The sequence below is a fragment of the Corythoichthys intestinalis genome, chromosome 4 (genome assembly GCF_030265065.1).
Source record: "Corythoichthys intestinalis isolate RoL2023-P3 chromosome 4, ASM3026506v1, whole genome shotgun sequence".
NCBI classification, from domain to species: domain Eukaryota; kingdom Metazoa; phylum Chordata; class Actinopteri; order Syngnathiformes; family Syngnathidae; genus Corythoichthys; species Corythoichthys intestinalis.
Genome location: NC_080398.1, coordinates 3,904,574 through 3,923,043, shown reverse-complemented (window position 1 = coordinate 3,923,043; position 18,470 = coordinate 3,904,574). Strand labels below are relative to the sequence as shown.

The 18,470-nt window shown below is 40.3% G+C and overlaps 1 protein-coding gene across 2 annotated transcripts in view; it reads right to left on the bottom strand.

Moving 5' to 3' along the window:
* nagpa (N-acetylglucosamine-1-phosphodiester alpha-N-acetylglucosaminidase) overlaps positions 1 to 18,470 on the bottom strand; it is a 25,426-nt gene extending 6,956 nt beyond the window's left edge. The window contains exons 1-10 of one of the 2 annotated variants that reach the window (XM_057834099.1): positions 18,259 to 18,470; positions 14,661 to 14,860; positions 10,769 to 11,036; positions 8,895 to 9,034; positions 8,721 to 8,829; positions 8,503 to 8,631; positions 5,853 to 5,962; positions 5,735 to 5,782; positions 5,526 to 5,651; positions 31 to 76 (exon numbers count right to left, since the gene is read on the bottom strand). In XM_057834099.1, coding sequence (XP_057690082.1) covers positions 31 to 76; positions 5,526 to 5,651; positions 5,735 to 5,782; positions 5,853 to 5,962; positions 8,503 to 8,631; positions 8,721 to 8,829; positions 8,895 to 9,034; positions 10,769 to 11,036; positions 14,661 to 14,860; positions 18,259 to 18,347 — 1,265 coding nt within the window. In that variant the 5' untranslated portion in view covers positions 18,348 to 18,470. Of the gene's footprint in view, positions 1 to 30; positions 77 to 5,525; positions 5,652 to 5,734; positions 5,783 to 5,852; positions 5,963 to 8,502; positions 8,632 to 8,720; positions 8,830 to 8,894; positions 9,035 to 10,768; positions 11,037 to 14,660; positions 14,861 to 18,258 lie in introns of those variants that run through there. The other variant, XM_057834100.1, reaches the window with a different exon arrangement.

Below are 18,470 nucleotides of genomic sequence, written 5' to 3'. Positions count from 1 at the left end.
GCCTTTCTTGACAGACGTTTCTTTACTTACTCAGTTAGGTATTGATTTTCTTGCTCTTTGGTCAGCGAGCGTCCATCTGTGATAACAAATAAGAAAACTTTGAAACGTTTGCAATGATAACGACTCAACGTCGTTATTAGGAGTGCAACGGTTCAGTTAGCCCACGGTTCGGTTTGAACCTCGGTTATGGGATTACGGTTTCGGTTCGGTTTGCGTTTTGCATTAAAAAAAAAAAAAAAAAAACTGCCTTTATTTTGCTTTTAAGAAAATGAAATAAACACTTAAAATGTAAACATTTTCGACTGTTAAAATGCCTCTTAGCTCTTTGGCTATTGTAGTGACTAACTACTAAAATACACACACAGTAGTAAAAAAGTTACTTGGCAAAGTAACTGGTGTTCCCTTTCATGTTTTTTTTTCCATTTTTCAACAAAAACAAAAAAACATAGTAACCTTTGATATGTTTGGAGGTCATTTAATGTTGTGAATCAACCGTTAAAGTGCATGTGACACAAAAAAGCATGTTTATTTCATAATACACGCGGTATTTTATGCTCCTGAATGATATGGACCGCTTGGATGTGTGTGGAAGCGATCGCTATATTTATTTAGTTTTTTTAATCCCGCGCCATGGAAATGAGTGACTTCCACCTTCGGTCTTGCATTGAGAAGGAGGGCGCTGTGACATGTACGGGTGAAGGAGTCCTCTTCACTATACAGCGTACTGTTGTGTATGAGGAGTAAGGATTCAGCTGATTTTTCGGATTAATACGTTTATTTTTCGCATCACGCCAGCCAAACGGCTGCAGAAAAATCTTGCTGTATGAGGGAGAGGTGTGTGCGCCTTTTTGGAGTTTCAAAAGGTTCCCATTCACCGTGGATATTGGCCAAAACAAGCCCTACTACTGTGGGACTATTGGACTTAACGAGGAAGTGAGTAAACATCTTGTTTTGTATTATGTCAAATGCGAATACAGCGATCACAAAGTAAACACTACAAACTTTCTTTAAATAAAGGACTACTAACGTTTGATCATTGATTGGGATGTAAAAAGCTTTCCTCATGCACATTAGCTGCAGCCTCCCTCCTCCAGGGAACGAGCTGTAAATAACTCTCCGCCGGGCGGTTTGCCGATCTGCGAAAACAATCGACAACCCAGTCGTCATGTCAAATAATCCGGGCTAGTTATGTGTGATTTTCCGCTTCGAAGACTTTGAAACATCACTCGGTTCGGGTTATCATGTCGGCTACCTATCACGCCCCTTGGTTTGTTTACATTCTCCGAAGCCGGGGAAGGGAAATGACATATGTCCGATTTAGGTGTCATAAAATATCGTTCGGGAGGTGCGACAGTAAAGGTGAATTCAACAGTTTTGACCATTATGGAGTAATTTTGCCATGTCGTCCTGAATAAGTGCATTTCTATGATTTCATATTCCATTTACCACAAGACTGTTATTTGTCATGACCATGCCATTTATTTAGCAGTTGGGGAAAATACTTGGATAGAAAGAATATCCTGTAAAAATATTGGAGTAGAGAGAATGAAACAATTACATTTTGCGGCTCTCTTCGTCGCGTTTTCCTCGTTCTGAATAATTCCCCCTCAATGGGCTGTATAGTAAAACCGCTGAGCCCAGTCACCCGCTGACGTCATCCACCTGTTGAGCCCTATAATGGTAGGCGTGGCTAACTGGCAGATTAAAAGACTAATTTCTCGTCATCTGCGCTTTGCTAAAATGTTGTATATAGTCGAATCGTCTCAAAACATGATTCTAATTCACATAATTATGCTATTTAAGACTGTTTTTCTCCTGTCGTATGCTCTTTAAAGTTGATAAAATTGCTCCCGTTTTTGCATTAGTTCCCTTCTGTCTGCTTTCGACATGTGAAAATTTTAAAACTGTTTCATCCTTTAAAAATAGACTCAAGTCAAGATTTTGCCGATTTAGGAGTATTTTAGATAAAAAGGTTCACTGCAACACAGCCTTTCTGAGAAGTTTACTGCTCTAAAATGGCGGCTGTTTACTAACGCTACAGAGTCTGTCATTTCGCATGTAGTTATATATGCATGAGATATCTAGCCGTAGATTGTAGGCTGTCGGCTACAGTCAGGAAATATTGGAACCACCAAGCCTAGCATCGTGTTTGCTACAGCGTCACAACAAACACTCTTCCCTCTCCATGTCTCTGACTTTTCTGGCGTCCTTCAACCAACGTATTAACGCACACTGTCTCGTTGCTGAAAAGGGTGACAAAATCCGAACGGAGGACCAAAAAACGTAATGCACGAAAAACATACAGATTTTGAACGTAACGTACGGAGTACACATTTAAAAATCAGTGCTCACTTGTAAAAATTACGCCAAGACCGTACAACTTGTTATAGTGGACCGTCACAGTTAGGTAGTAGCACTCTGTAGCACAGGACGTCCAACTATCAGTGGTCAGGGCGAAACTATGTGCTTTAGCGACATCATCTTCGATGGCTTTGCGTGCCATTTCATAAATGTCGGGGATTACGTTGTTGGAGAAATATGTCCGTGAGGGAACAATGTAACGCGGGTCAAGCATTGCAAATAAATTAACGAAGCCCGCCGTGTGTTTTCACTGGTGTCATCTTTGGGGTAGTCCTGCTCTGAGAAAGTGATATCTGTGGGTGATGCCGGCTGAGTTGCCGGAGTCATGTTATAAGTGTTGCCATTAGGGCTGCAGCTATCGAATATTTTAGTAATCGTGTAATCGACTGAAAATTCTATCGATTAATCGAGTAATCGAATAAAACAAATATATTTTTAGGTGAAGAGCAATTATAGATATACATGAGAAAACAAGACATATTATTATTTTCAGTCAATCAATGTCTTTTATTTTTGATGTATATTGTTGAAAACAGCCAACAATTGCATCTCAGATGTAACTAGAATAAAAAAAAAAAGACTAATTCACTGCTTTCACTCAAAAAACCTTTAGATCTTATTTTTAAAAAGTATATACATATATATATGTATATATTATATATATAAACACACCTAAAAATGCCTTTACGCTTGATAACACACATCACTTAAAAGTTAGGATTTTTCCCCATGTTTTTCAATTGAATTTCTATTTGTGTCAAGCCATTTTTAAGTTCTAGTTAAGTTTTAAGTTAGTCTAAACTGTAAGTCCTGATAGGATTTTGAGTTTTTGCACTGTTCAAAATAAATGTATTATACAGGCTGTATTGGAGCACATTAGAGACTAGTGCTACTTGGTGTTTTATCCAGCAATGACTACTGAGCTAAAATTGATAGTTAGCATTATTGAGTTTTTATTTGACACCCTCATCACTCCACAATGCTATGTTATGTTAAAGCCTGTATGTAAGACACGTTAGCCACGCATTGAAAGTGGTCTTAATTAACTGAAACCTAGCCCTCCGCAGTGCTAACGTAAGGTGAGCTAGTAGTGACAGTAACGTTAATCTTATATATTAGCGCTTAGCGCTCTTTATTAGCGCTCAGCGCTCTACTGCTTTAAGATGGCGGCTGTTTGCTAACGCTGCCCAGACGCGGCCTAGTCTGTCAATGGGCATCTAGTTCAACATACATGTGATCTCTATGAGACTCATTGGACGCTACCTGCAACTAACGTAGCATGTGCGGGCTAGTATTTAGCAACGTCGGCGTCGTTTGTAGCGGTCGTCGGCTGCAGTAAGTTTTTTTTTTTTTCTTCTTCCTCTACGCACGTGACATTAGCGCGTTGTCCCGCATTAAAAGTAGTCCGAGCAAAACGTGATGCTTAGAGCTGTCAAAATAAACGATTACTCGAGGTGAATAAAATTACTCGGATCAGTTTTTAAACTCGAGTTACTCGAGTTGCTCGAGTATTCGTTTCAGCTCTAGTTGCCATTAGCATAGGGAGCAAGCTCTGAGCAATGCTTGCAAATTGTTTTATGTTTTTTTTTGTTTTTTTCAATAATTTCTCTCCCTCCGCATTGTAGTCCACGGGGAAACCGAAATGTTGACACACCGCAGATTTGAAAGAAGCCGGTGCTTCCTCACAATTCGGTCTCTCCACTCCACTCCTCTGCTCGCCATAGCGTTTTGTTTTCTTTCTTGTTTCACTTTCAAGCGAGAGAGGGAATTTTTCTGCTTCTATTACACAGGTGCTTGACAGCGATCAGACATTTACTTGCGGGGCGGGAATTTCTCTACAGCGGTGCTTCACGTCACATACAGGCACACAGAGCTCGACCAATTCATTCCACAAGCATTCGGAATAAATTAATTGCAAAACCGAAAAGGCGGGGTTCATGAAGCCGTATTGAACCGTGCAGGGCGAACCGTACGGTTCGGCTTTGAACCGCAAACCGTTGCACTGCTAGTCGTTGTCATTGCAAAGTGTAATCAAAGCCAAGTCTAATGGCGTACCGCACGCAGGCTATTTTTAGACCGTGACGTCGCATCGTAAAGCGGAAGTGAAGCAGATGTGGGACATTATAGACCCGCCCTCGCATAGACACAACGTAATTTGTGCTACTTTCCTCCGGTAATCTTTCAAAAACGAACATGCCAATCACACATTGCTTTTTTGGAACTTGTAGAAATGACTCTAGACATTACGACACATGAAGGATGTTTTCTTCATACGTTTCTGGAAACCAAAAACTCGGGAGGAAAAAATGTGAAGACCGAATCAACTCGCGCGGACTTTAACATCAGCTCGGTGAATCCATTCACATTTCATATGCAGTAAACATTATGTTGGGTTGGCATGGTCTTTCAGAGGACAAAGAGGTAAGCCATTTTTATATTTTTAACTTATTTTTTTAGCGTAACGTTGTGCCGTACTGCTTCTGTCTGACAATGAATGACCTGAAAAGAATTACAATGGTATCTGACTGCCACTGTTACCGTTTCTGTTATATATAAATAAAAAAAACAACTTTAGTAAGGGGGAAGTGGAAATAAATTATAGGATTAAGATGTGTTATCAATGAAAAAATTTAAAGTGTTCGTTGGCTGTCACCGAGTAGCATTTGCGATCGCTACACAAAGCTAACTAAATTACCCCCAAGAACGGTAAGAGACGTAGGACAACCAGAGGATATATAAGAAAGACAGGGCTGATGGTAAAGGATAGCTTGTTGAAACAGGAGAATGGCATTGTCAGTCGCGTCGATAAAAAAGCTAAAGTTATGCTTAGGTCGGCTCGTTTTTTTCCTCTTTTTCAGCCTTCGATACTCAAGCCATCTCTTTAACTGAACATTTTTATGTTCTTACACATCTTTGCCAGTCAATTTGGCACCAGGCACATCATTTTCAGAGAGAATTGGTAGGTTTAGCTCTGTAAACATCTCCTTCGTACACAATTTCCATTCATTTCCGATTTGGGACAAATGGTGGCTTCTCCCTACTTAGCAACAGTAGCTAATTTCATGAATATTAATGAGCGGAAGTGACGTGTTGCTTGCGGTACGCCATTGATAAAGCCTATGCTCTTGAAGAGGTTTTCCGTTGCAGCTCTTTAGTCTGTGTACCTTCACAATTTTTTCCATAGAATCCTGGAGCACAGCTGCAACCTCCATGCACGTGATGGCAGGAGCCACCATTCATGCAGGCACACGTCTGATTGCAGCTTTCGCCATAAAAACCAGGCAGGCACTCTTAGACAAGGAACACAAAAATAGAGCAAGAGGTATTCATTCAAGCATTAGTTTAGTGTACTTGTATGCTTATTTCTGAATACCTTGACTGCAGTTCTCTCCTCTCCATCCGACATCGCACACGCAAACACCTACAAGATGATATGAATGAAAAAAATTAGGTAAAAATTGGGTTCAGGGTATGAGATGCTAAACACTTACCGTCGTCACAGACTCCGTGAGGACCGCAGTCCGACAGCTGGCAACGCCTTGGATGGACGCACAGAACGGTGGAAACGGCTCGAGCGCAACGCCATCTATTGTCTGCTTTGCTAAGGTGAAATTCAGACAGTTACCGTATTTTTAGGACTACAAACTGTTACATGAAAGGCCAGGGTTTCCCCTACATATAAGAGATTGTGGCGCACCACCACACCAAAATAAAAGCAGCCACGCCTTGCAAATGAGATGTTTTTATAGAAATTTTTTTTTAAGGTCGTTTCAAACTAATGGCAGACGAGTGTGAAGAGTTCAGCGGCAACCTATTAATTGTGTATTGTAATGTCCGTAACTATGCGCGGCCCCCTTAACCCTTTATTGCCAAATGTGTCACATTTGATACACCTAAAATTTCATGATTTTGAGAGTAATTCAGAATTTTGACATCTCTTTTTGAAAAAAAAATAAAGATGGATGCAAGTCAACACATGCATCTGCAGGTTCCATGAGAAAAAGAAACAGGAGTTAGCAAGGGTTATAGATATTAGAGCGCTTATTACACATATTTATTTAGACTTTTCTTTTTATAAATTTGAAAAACAGGTTTCATTAAGACCATATTTTTCAAATTTTGTGATTCTCTGACAATTGCTTCATATTGCAGACATTAAAGGGTTAAGAGACGATCGGATTGGGGAGCTGTGACGCAGGGGGAGACGAGATAGCGAGAGATAGCAGTCGCATGTCGCGGCAGCCCTCTGTTATTTTGTTATTGTTTTTCTTTATAATTGTTACCACAATAAAGTGGGTAAGCCAATACCGACTACTCTCCTTCTTCCCCATATCTGGGGCATTACAGTAGTTTGGATCGGACTTTTCGGCGAAAGTGAGTGGTGGACGGCCGTCTTGGACAGAAAGCAAAGTTTGAATTAATTTGCGCCTAGAGGCTGGGCCAGAGCGCCGCCGCGCTAACTTCGACAAAGAGGGGCAGGCGTACTTCTATCTGTGCTATCAGGCCGTTTCTGCCAACGGATATACGCAATCACGGTTGACGAAACTTTGATAAATGCGCTTTTTTTCAAGTTTCACGAGCTCTGGGACACTGGAAAAGTGACTTTCATACCTCTCCTTGCTAGGTTAATGGTACCTCGATGTGCGTTTGTGTGGAAATGAAGTTTACTAACAACAACAACAAAACTTCTCCATCCCCTTATCAGTGAAACTAGTAAAACCCTTCACATGGCTATTAGAATTAGAAATAGGTCAGTTAACAGAAGGACTAATATTGTTGTGGTAATGTAGTGCGTATCAGCACCAAATAAAAGACAAAAAAAGGACTTCAACTCCATATTGACAAAGTATTCTGTCTTTTTCTCCCTGTACCGACAAGAGGGAAAAACTTGGCCTCTATTTAGTGCGGATAATGAATTCAAAAGTCCAAAAATTAGCATAGAAAATTCCTCACAGTGCTGTCTTTTCGGCAAAAGACGCGTTTCTTGCGATTGCAATGTCGCAGTTGGCTTTCAAACTTTACGCTTTCATGTATAAATCTAAATGTGCTGTGATGATATGTTGTGGCTTTGATCCCATTCATTTTAAATGGGATGCAATGTTCAAATTTCCCCATTCACTTTCAATTGAATTTCCAATGAAATTTACATTGCATTGATGCCATTGACGGCCATGTATGTCGGATCTATTGATGCCAATGTACTCAGACTCCATTGAGGCATATGTAAGTCGATGCCATTCACAGCCATGGATGTCCAAATTTCTCATTCATTTCCAATGGCATCAACTTTGCATTGAGGCCAATTTAGATAGATGCCATTGATGGCCATTTATGTCATTTGTATTGATGCCAATGTACTTGGATTCCATTGATGCATATGGATGTCGATGCCATTGACGGCCATGGACGTCCAAATTTTTTCCCATTTATTTTCAATGGCAAAAAAATCCAATGTCCCCAAATCAAAAGGAAATGACCAGATATCAATAGGACGTGTCCCCCAAATGTCCCCGATTCCATTGACGCTTATGGAGGGCGCTGCCATTGACGGCCATGGACGTCCAAATTTCCCATTCATTCCTAATGACATTTACTTTTGTTTGTCGATTCTATTGATGCCATTGTACTTGGATTTCATTGACGCCTATGTAAGTCAATGCTAATGACGGCAATGGACGTCCAAATTTTTTTCCTGTTCATTTTCAATGGCAAAAAAACAATGTCCCCAAATCAACAGGAAATGACCAGATATCAATCGCACACGCCCTCCAAATGTCCCCAAATGACCTGATGTGACCAGGCCACGCCTCCAAATGTCCCCAAATGACCTGCTATGACCAGGCCACGCCCCCCGAATGTCACACAATGACCTGATATGACCAGGCCACGCCCCCCAAATTATTTTTAGTTTCTAGTTTATGACGTGTTACGCCTGCGTTGGTTCATAGGTAGTTGTGGCAACAGTGACTGAGAGTGGTCGTTGCCGTTGTTATGTTCTGGTGTTTTCTGTTCACTAAAGGCGCTGTCTCCCTAAGGTATTAGCTATTTTTTATGTCCAAAGGATGCAGGGAGAAATCACTCGCTTGCCACTTTACAGTCCGGAAATTACGATAACTGTCTGCCATTGACGACCCATCCTACCATGTGTCAGATGGGTAGTTTGCCAAGGAGCCTTTGGACACGAACGTGGAAGAGCCGCCGCCGTCCAAATTAATGGCGTTGATGACACCGTGACTTTTCAGGAAGTCGGCCGTTTCCCAAAGACTCATTCTGTAAAGACATACGTGAATAAAGTGGCTAAATCTTGGCAAAATATTTGAATTATCATTTGAAAGAAAAAAAAAAAAACTCCTTCGCACCCCGTTACTCCTGTCTGTCCGTCCACCTGGAATAAAATCACCCTTCCCTCAGCGTCGTGGCCCAACACCGTCCTAGCCGACAAGACGTCGGTGAAATAGCGGAAGGCGCCTGGGAAAGAACCCCGGATGTTATAGGTTACGGCGCAAGGGGACGTTCAGCGAGAACGTCCTCACCGGTCTCCTGCGTCTTGTCGCACTCGGCCTCCAGACTGGATTCGACGTAAACCTCGCCGTTTCGAAGCAGCCACACAACTCCGCTCACCAACTGAACAAAGGGGTTGGACTGGTCCAAGACTTCGTCCTGAGACAGATACCTGCAAAAAACTTCAATTTCAAGCTGATGTCACAGGTTCCTTTGTTTTAAGCTCATCAAAAACTACAGTTGATTACAGTAATCCCTCGTTTTTTGCGATGAATGGGGACCAGTACCCCCAGCAAAAAGTTAAAAACCGCGAAGTAGGATATTGCTCCACTCCCTCCCCCCCACAAAAAAATCAAAGTAAACAGTATTTATTTACATGTATTTACATATTGTATACTTCAGATACAGTCATGTGAAAAAATTAGGACACCCGATTAAAATATTCAGTTCTTTATTAAGAAATGTTCACATATCAATGTCTGATCTTGTTTTTCTCTATCTCTGGAAAAGAAAGTCATTTAATTTCGGGTAAACAACAAAAATTAACATTGTTTTACTCATTAAACCAAATATATAGACAAAAATGCATATTTTAACTGAGGAAAAAGTTAGGACACCTGACCACCCTAATAGCTAGTGTTACCATCAGCGGATTTTAAGGGGGGGCCAGGTTGGCCATGCCCCCCCTGGTGCTAACCTGGCCCCCCCTGTCAATGCGTGAAATTGACTTTCCTATATAATATAAAAGTTGTAAAGCAATAAAACTGAAACAAAATGAATGAAATGAACAAAAAATATAGTCAAAATTATTTTTCGAACAGATCATGTGACCTGCACCTTAGACGGTCATTTGCTTTGCATATAATTTTCAACAACAACAACAAAAAAATTAGGGGAGGGCAATTTTATTTTTCAATTTTTTTTTGTTTTTTTGTTGATTGATTGAAAATATTTTTTGGGATTGAAGCTTTGAACTTTTTTTGGGATTGAATTATTCAGACAAAAATGTCCTACCTATAATATGGCCCAAACACAAAAAGCATAGCTTCAATCAAATGAAACTTTTTCAATGAAAAATTAAGTGTTCAAATGCAAATTTTTCAATCTCAAATATTTTTTCGCATTCAAAAACGTTTTCTATTGTTGAAAAAAAAATTTTTTTTTTGATTGAAGTGATTTTTCTTTCTGAAAATATATATTTTTTGAAGCAACTTATTTTTGACTGAATAATGAAGACAAAAATGTCCTAGCCAAAATGTGGCCCAAACATAAAAAAACATGACTTCAGTCCAAAAAGTTGCTTCAATCAAAAAAAAAAAAAAAAAAAAAAAAAAAAAAAAATCAAAGAAAAATAGCTTTCACATGCAGTTTTTTTTAGTTGCAAATTTATTTTTGCTTTCAAACACATATGAAGCTATGACTTTTTTTGGATTGAAAATATATATTTTGATTGAAGCAACCTTTTTTGGAATGAATAACAAAGACGCAAATCTACCTCCATATGACTCCGCCCAGGGTATACAATTTTTTTCTGGGGTAACTACATTGGCACAACACCGGCGGGCGTACCATATTCAATGGTTGACGATCTTGGCGTAAAGTATTGCCTAAGCAGCCTGATTCGGAATTCCCCTCAGAAATGATGGGAAACAAAAAAACTCTCATTGTCAAATTATTATTGTAAATATTCTTGTTAAGTTCATTTTATTGCTGACACTACGTTTCAGGGTCATCAACATGTTGTGCCCCCCTGCCCCAAAAGTCAAACTACGCCTATGAGTGTTATCCCCTTTGGCAGAAGTAACTTCAGTGAGACGCTTTTTTGTAGCCCTCTACCAGTCTTTGATAATAATAATAATATATGTAATCATAATTTTGTTTGTGTCAGCACTAGTTTGTCTCTTACCCGAACACCAGTGTCCCATCCTTCTTGATGCCAAATTGAGCATTCTGCACTCCGCCGCTGTCTCGCACCATCCTTCCGTCGCTCACCAGGTTGCCCAGACATTGTCCTGTGACGGTGTTGAAAAAGCCGCCATTTAGGGCGACTATGCAGCCGGCGGCCTCTGTCGTCTCCTGTACCGTGGCCAAGCGTGAAGAGTTGCAGCCTCCCGGGTGTCCTGGCTCGAGCACCGAAAGGGTCCGTAGCGGCTCGCTGACCACCGTAAAGTGACCTTTAGCCAATAAGATACTCATTACAGGTAGTCCCCCAGGTTAAGACTAAGTATGTGCCGGAGATTCTGATGGTATAAAAATATCACGGTTTCACGGTATTGCAATTACAGCTCTAAAATGTTTTATTTTCAGATGTCTGGGTTACAAAAAAAAACATTTTTCCATTGAACAGGATTTTTATTTTTCAAAACAACATATTGGCAAATTGTAATGTAAGTATAAAGTTGAATAAATAAAAACCCAACAAAAATTAAGTAAAATATTCCAAATAAAATTAAATTGGCTAATGCTATGCTAGTTAGCCACGTTACAGTGCCTTGCAAAAGTATTCGGCCCCCTTGAACCTTGCAACCTTTCGCCACATTTCAGGCTTCAAACATAAAGATATAAAATTTTAATTTTTTGTCAAGAATCAACAACAAGTGGGACACAATCGTGAAGTGGAACAACATTTATTGGATAATTTAAACTTTTTTAACAAATAAAAAACTGAAAAGTGGGGCGTGCAATATTATTCGGCCCCCTTGCGTTAATACTTTGTAGCGCCACCTTTTGCTCCAATTACAGCTGCAAGTCGCTTGGGGTATGTTTCTATCAGTTTTGCACATCGAGAGACTGACATTCTTGCCCATTCTTCCTTGCAAAACAGCTGGAGCTCAGTGAGGTTGGATGGAGAGTGTTTGTGAACAGCAGTCTTCAGCTCTTTCCACAGATTCTCCATTGGATTCAGGTCTGGACTTTGACTTGGCCATTCTAACACCTGGATACGTTTATTTTTGAACCATTCCATTGTAGATTTGGCTTTATGTTTTGGATCATTGTCCTGTTGGAAGATAAATCTCCGTCCCAGTCTCAGGTCTTGTGCAGATACCAACAGGTTTTCTTCCAGAATGTTCCTGTATTTGGCTGCATCCATCTTCCCGTCAATTTTAACCATCTTCCCTGTCCCTGCTGAAGAAAAGCAGGCCCAAACCATGATGCTGCCACCACCATGTTTGACAGTGAGGATGGTGTGTTCAGGGTGATGAGCTGTGTTGCTTTTACGCCAAACATATCGTTTTGCATCGTGGCCAAAAAGTTCAATTTTGGTTTCATCTGACCAGAGCACATTCTTCCACATGTTTGGTGTGTCTCCCAGGTGGCTTGTGGCAAACTTTAAACGGGACTTTTTATGGATATCGTTGAGAAATGGCTTTCTTCTTGCCACTCTTCCATAAAGGCCAGATTTGTGCAGTGTACGACTGATTGTTGTCCTATGGACAGACTCTCCCACCTCAGCTGTAGATCTCTGCAGTTCATCCAGAGTGATCATGGGCCTCTTGGCTGCATCTCTGATCAGTTTTCTCCTTGTTTGAGAAGAAAGTTTGGAAGGAGGGCCGGGTCTTGGTAGATTTGCAGTGGTCTGATGCTCCTTCCATTTCAATATGATGGCTTGCACAGTGCTCCTTGAGATGTTTAAAGCTTGGGAAATCTTTTTGTATCCAAATCCGGCTTTAAACTTCTCCACAACAGTATCTCGGACCTGCCTGGTGTGTTCCTTGGTTTTCATAATGCTCTCTGCACTTTAAACAGAACCCTGAGACTATCACAGAGCAGGTGCATTTATACGGAGACTTGATTACACACAGGTGGATTCTATTTATCATCATCGGTCATTTAGGACAACATTGGATCATTCAGAGATCCTCACTGAACTTCTGGAGTGAGTTTGCTGCACTGAAAGTAAAGGGGCCGAATAATATTGCATGCCCCACTTTTCATTTTTTTATTTGTTAAAAAAGTTTAAATTATCCAATAAATGTTGTTCCACTTCACGATTGTGTCCCACTTGTTGTTGATTCTTGACAAAAAAATTAAATTTCATATCTTTATGTTTGAAGCCTGAAATGTGGCGAAAGGTTGCAAGATTCAAGGGGGCCGAATACTTTTGCAAGGCACTGTATCTGCCTCGTTAACAAGCTTACGTTACAGTATGTTTTACCACTGAGAGACGCACTACACACGCTGGAGTTAACTCAGGTAGCTAGTAGGAAATGTTCACGACAGCTTCTGACGCTAACCTTTAATTTTGTATAAAAGCGAAATCATATTGGAGGCATTGCTCCCCCCGCAAATATGTTTTAACCAGGGCTGTCAAACAATTAAAATTGAATCGTCATTAATCACAATTTAAACCATCTCTAAAATATGCCATACAGTGCCCTCCACAATTATTGGCACCCCGGTTAAGATGTGTTTTTTTAGCTTCTAATATATATTTTTTTTTAATTCAAATAATATGGGACCTTAATGGGAAAAAAAAAGAAAAATCCAACCTTCAATACAAGTGCATTTATTCAGTGGGGAAAAAAATCCCACATAAAGAAATAATTATTTGACATCAAATAATGTGTGTCACAATTATTAGCACCCCTGGTGTTAATACTTTGTACAACCCCCTTTTGCCAACACAAAGCACACAGTCCCAGTTGAAGCCTGGGACCGTGTGATTTCGTCAGATGAGACCAAGATTGAGCTTTTTGGCAACAAACACTCTAAGTGGGTCTGGCGTGCCACGAAAGATGCGCATGCTGAAAAGCACCTCATACCCACTGTGAAGTATGGGGGTGGGTCAGTGATGCTGTGGGGCTGTTTCGCTTCCAAAGGCCCTGGGAACCTTGTTAGGGTGCATGGCATCATGAAGGCTTTGAAATACCAGGACATTTTAAATCAAAATCTGTTGCCCTCTGCCCGAAAGCTGAAGATGGGTCGTCACTGGGTCCTTCAGCAAGACAATGACCCTAAACATATGGCCAAATCTATACAGAAATGGTTCATCAGACACAAAATCAAGCTCCTCCCATGGCCATCTCAGTCCCCAGACCTTGTTTTGTTGGCAAAAGGGGGTTGTACAAAGTATTACTAATAATTGTGACACACATTATTTGATGTCAAATAATTATTTCTTTATGTGGGATTTTTTCCCCACTGAATAAATGCACTTGTATTGAAGGTTGGATTTTTCTCTTTTTTTCCATTAAGGTCCCATATTATTTGAATTAAAAAATAATTATTAGAAGCTAAAAAACACATCTTGACCAGGGGTGCCAATAATTATGGAGGGCACTGTATTTTTCTGTAAATTATTGATGGAATGGAAAGATAAGACACAAAACGGATATATACATTCAACATAATGTGCATAAGTCCTGTATTTGTTTATTATAACAATAAACCCACAAGATGGCATTAACATTATTAACTTTACTTTCTGTTAGTGATTGAAATACACCGCAAGGTGTCAATGGCGAGATTTATATTAACTTAGAAATCAAGCCAAATAGTATACTGAGGACGGGTTTCAATAAGCTTCGGCTTCTCCCGTCAGCCCTTTTCGGGTTGAATTAATTGTAAACACATATAAATGCTGTATGTTTGTTTGGATTTGTCATGCCTGAAGGGAAAATAAATAAATAAATAAATAAACCTCCAGGTGTTCAAAAACTCAGGTTATACATTTAAAAAATTATATATTTATTATCGGTTATCGGTATCGGCTTTGAGGAGCAGGAAGTTATCGATATCGGTTTTAAAAAATGGATATCGTGCACCCCTATTAGTTTGTTACATAACCAATGACTTACCACTCACAACACGTCCAGGCAGCTTGTGCACGACTAGTTTAGTCTCAGCCAACGGCGAATCGCTCTGGTTACTGGCGGGAAAGCTCTCGTGTGTACGATTGCCATGCACGCGGGGCTGACAGTCCCGGACGTAGCGGTGCGAGTGGCGAGGCCCGTGGCCGTCCGTGTACGGCCGAAGGACATCGTCCGTCATCGATGCGCTGAAAAGAGAGTACAAAGTGTTTTGCGTGGATTAAGAAAGACTCGACCGATTGTGACTGTTCATTTTTGCAATTTTTAGTTGGTTTTGTTCCTCTTCTTCATGTGTAAAGCAACTTTAGAGGCCTACTTCTCCATCATTCATGAACGGATTGACTTGAAACTTGCTAGCTATGTTGCGTGGGCCAATATCTATCGATCCTCAGAGCCTGATTTTTGTATCAGGGCTGATTAATTAACTGCGGGCTTATGGGTGCCGGTGTTGCCTGTAGGTTATGGGTTAGCCAGTACAGGGTCAGCTGACCTGCTCCTCCTGGAGGCAACGGGTACGAAGCTAAAGCTCAGAGAGGACGGATTATTCTTCTTTGGCAAGATCAAAGCTACAAACTCGTCAATCAGCGTTAACGTAAAGTACCAAATGCCAGCTGCACTGGTGTCCCAAGAAAAACAGTTTGGTCGCACTGCTTAGCAGGACGGAGGGTGAGAGGCTGTACGAGCATGAAACAGAAAAGAAAAGAAACAGAAAAGATCCTTTTTACCCAATTCATATCTTCTGAAAAATGGCGCAAATGGCCTGATTTCCCATCACGTGATCGGATCGGGACATCCTTATTTTTACGTCTGTTGTTGGTTGTTAAATAAAGTTGAGTATTTATGTTTTTCTGCATGCTTTTGTAGCTGAAATTCCTCTTCTTTTATAAAGTTAAAAAATGAAAAACCATCCAAAGATTTATTGTTCATGGTTCATTATATATTGATAAAATGACCCAATCATGTAATATTTTCACCTGTGTCAGAGACAATTGAATATGATACAGTCATGTGAAAAAATTAGGAGACCCCATTAAATATTCAGTGACATTGCTGGCCAAAAGTATTGGCACCCCCGCAATTCTGTAAGACAATGCTCAATTTCTCCCACGAAATCATTGCAATTACAAATGCTCTGGTAGTAATATCTTCATTCATTTTGCTTGCAATGAAAAAACACAAAAGAGAATGGGAAAAAAAAAAAAATCATTATCATTTTACACAAAACTCCAAAAATGGACCGGGCAAAAGTATTGGCGCCCTTTGAAAAATCATGTAATGCTTCTCTAATTTGTGTAATTAACAGCACCTGTTACTTACCTGTGGCGCATAACAGGTGGTGGCATTGACTAAATCACACTTGCAGCCCGTTAAAATGGATTAAAGCTGACTCAACCTCTGTCCTGTGTCTTTGTGTGTACCACATTGAGCATTAAGAAAAGAAAGAAGACCAAACAACTGTTTCAGGACTTGAGAAGCAAAATTACGAGGAGGCATGGGCAATCTCAAGGCTACAAGTCCGTCTCCATAGACCTGAATGTTCCCGTGTCTACCGTGCGCAGTGTCATCAATAAGTGTAAAGCCTACGGCACTGTGGCTAACCTCCCTAGATGTGGACGGGAAATAAAATTGAAGAGAGATTTCAACGAAAGATTGTATGGATGGTGAATAAAGAACATCGACTAACATCCAAACAAGTTCAAGCTGTCCTGCTGCCCCAGGCTACAACAGTGTCCACCCGTACTATCCGTCCGCATCTAAATGACAAGGGACTCTATGGTAGAATACCCAGGAAGACCCCACTTCTGACCCAGAGACATAAAAAAGCCAGGCTGGAGTTTGCCAAAACTTAACCGAGAAAGCCAAAAACGTTTTGGAAGAATGTTCTCTGGTCAGATGAGACAAAAGTATAGCTTTTTGGGAAAAGGCATCAACATAGTTTACAGGTAAAAAAAAAAACAGGCCTTCAAAGAAAAGAACACGGTCCCCACAGTCAAACATGGCAGAGGTTCCCTGATGTTTTGGGGTTGCTTTGCTGCCTCTGGCACTGGAGTGCTTGACCATGTGCATGGCATTTTGAAGTCTGAAGACAACCAACAAATTTTGCAGTACAATATAGGGCCCAGTGTGAGAAAGCTGGGTCTCCCTCAGAGGTCACGGGTCTTCCAGCAGGACAATACCCCAAAACACACTTCAAGAAGCACTAGAAAATGGTTCGAGAGAAAGCACTGGAGACTTCTAAAGTGGCCAGCAATGAGTCCAGACCTGAATACCGTAGGACACCTCTGGAGAGATCTGAAAATGGCACCCTTCAAATCTCAGAGACCTAGAGCAGTTGGCCTAAGAAGAATGGTCTAAAATTCCAGCAGAGCATTGTAAGAAACTCATTGATGGATACCGGAAGCGATTGTTCGCAGTTATTTTGTCTAAAGGTTGTGCTACAAAGTATTAGGCTGAGGGTGCCAATACTTTTGTCAGGCCCATTTTTGGAGTTTTGTGTAAAATGATCATGATTATTTTTTTTCTATTCTCTTTTGTGTTTTTTCATTGCAGGCAAAATAAATGAGGGTATTATTACCAAAGCATTTGTAATTGCAATCATATTATGGGAGAAATTGAGCATTATCTGACAGAATTGCAGGGGTACCAATACTTTTGGCCAGCAGTGTATGTAGACATGCCATGATGGAAAGGAGGTTGAGGGATATAAAAAAAAAATAATAAAAAAAAAACAAGGAGCTGGATGAGGCTGCTAATGGATATTCAGGTATAAAGTACAACAATTATAAACACAATTACAATGTTATTGTTCTATAACATTTTATGGCATTACTTTGTTAATTAGTAGGTACTACAGTTGTCAAATATGGAAAACTATTAAATGATAGTTTTGAAAAAACTGCTGATGGTGGCTCAGTGAACATCTGATATGGTTTGTTCTCAGATGAACAACAATTTGAGGAAGGGATTTTGATACAGAGGTTGAAGAAAAGAGGCAAAGACTGAGTCACAGCATGAAAGTGTTGATGACAGTGTTGTTTTCTATTCGCTATTCTCCGCTCCCAAATAAGGACTGTCGCAGTCACAGCCAATTATACTGTAAAGCTTGTTAAACTATGTAACGATCTTTTGATCTATTGAGTACCTGCCCCCCCCCCCCCCCCCCCGGTCTCCGCACGGCCCTGATCATACCGGTTATGTAAATATAGTACATTTAAGATATATACATTATATATAATAATATAAATATGGTGAATTAGCGATGCTTAGTGAAAATATAGTCGTCAAATAGTTTTAAAATACCGGACTTTACAAGCGTTTTGTCATTACATATTTTGTAAATATGGTACAATATTGTAAAATATCGGCAAAACATGAAGGTTAAACTAGTACTAAAAAGTGGAAGTAGGTGACTGTTGCGAAAAGCACAAAGAAAAAAAAAAGAATACGTATACTTTAATACTAGTACTGGGTCAGAATATCTAAAATTCGAATAGAATTAAGGCTTATTTGAGGGGAAAAGTTTGTGAAAGCAAAAAACTAGTAACTAGCAACTATGACAGTGAAACCGTTAGCAAAGCGAACTCACCCACAAGCGGAACTTCGGCTCGTCCATAACCGGCAAAAGAGACATAAAAGCAGCCATGAGAGCCCCACGTCTCCCCGTCTCGTTCCCATGAGAGGAGTTCCTCTCCTCTAATAAACTCCCAAGTGACTTTTTTTCTTCTTGTCACGCTGCATTTCGACTGTTTTAGGTCTCATAAAAAAAAACGATCAGAAAAGTAAACTCCCCGCGGTTTC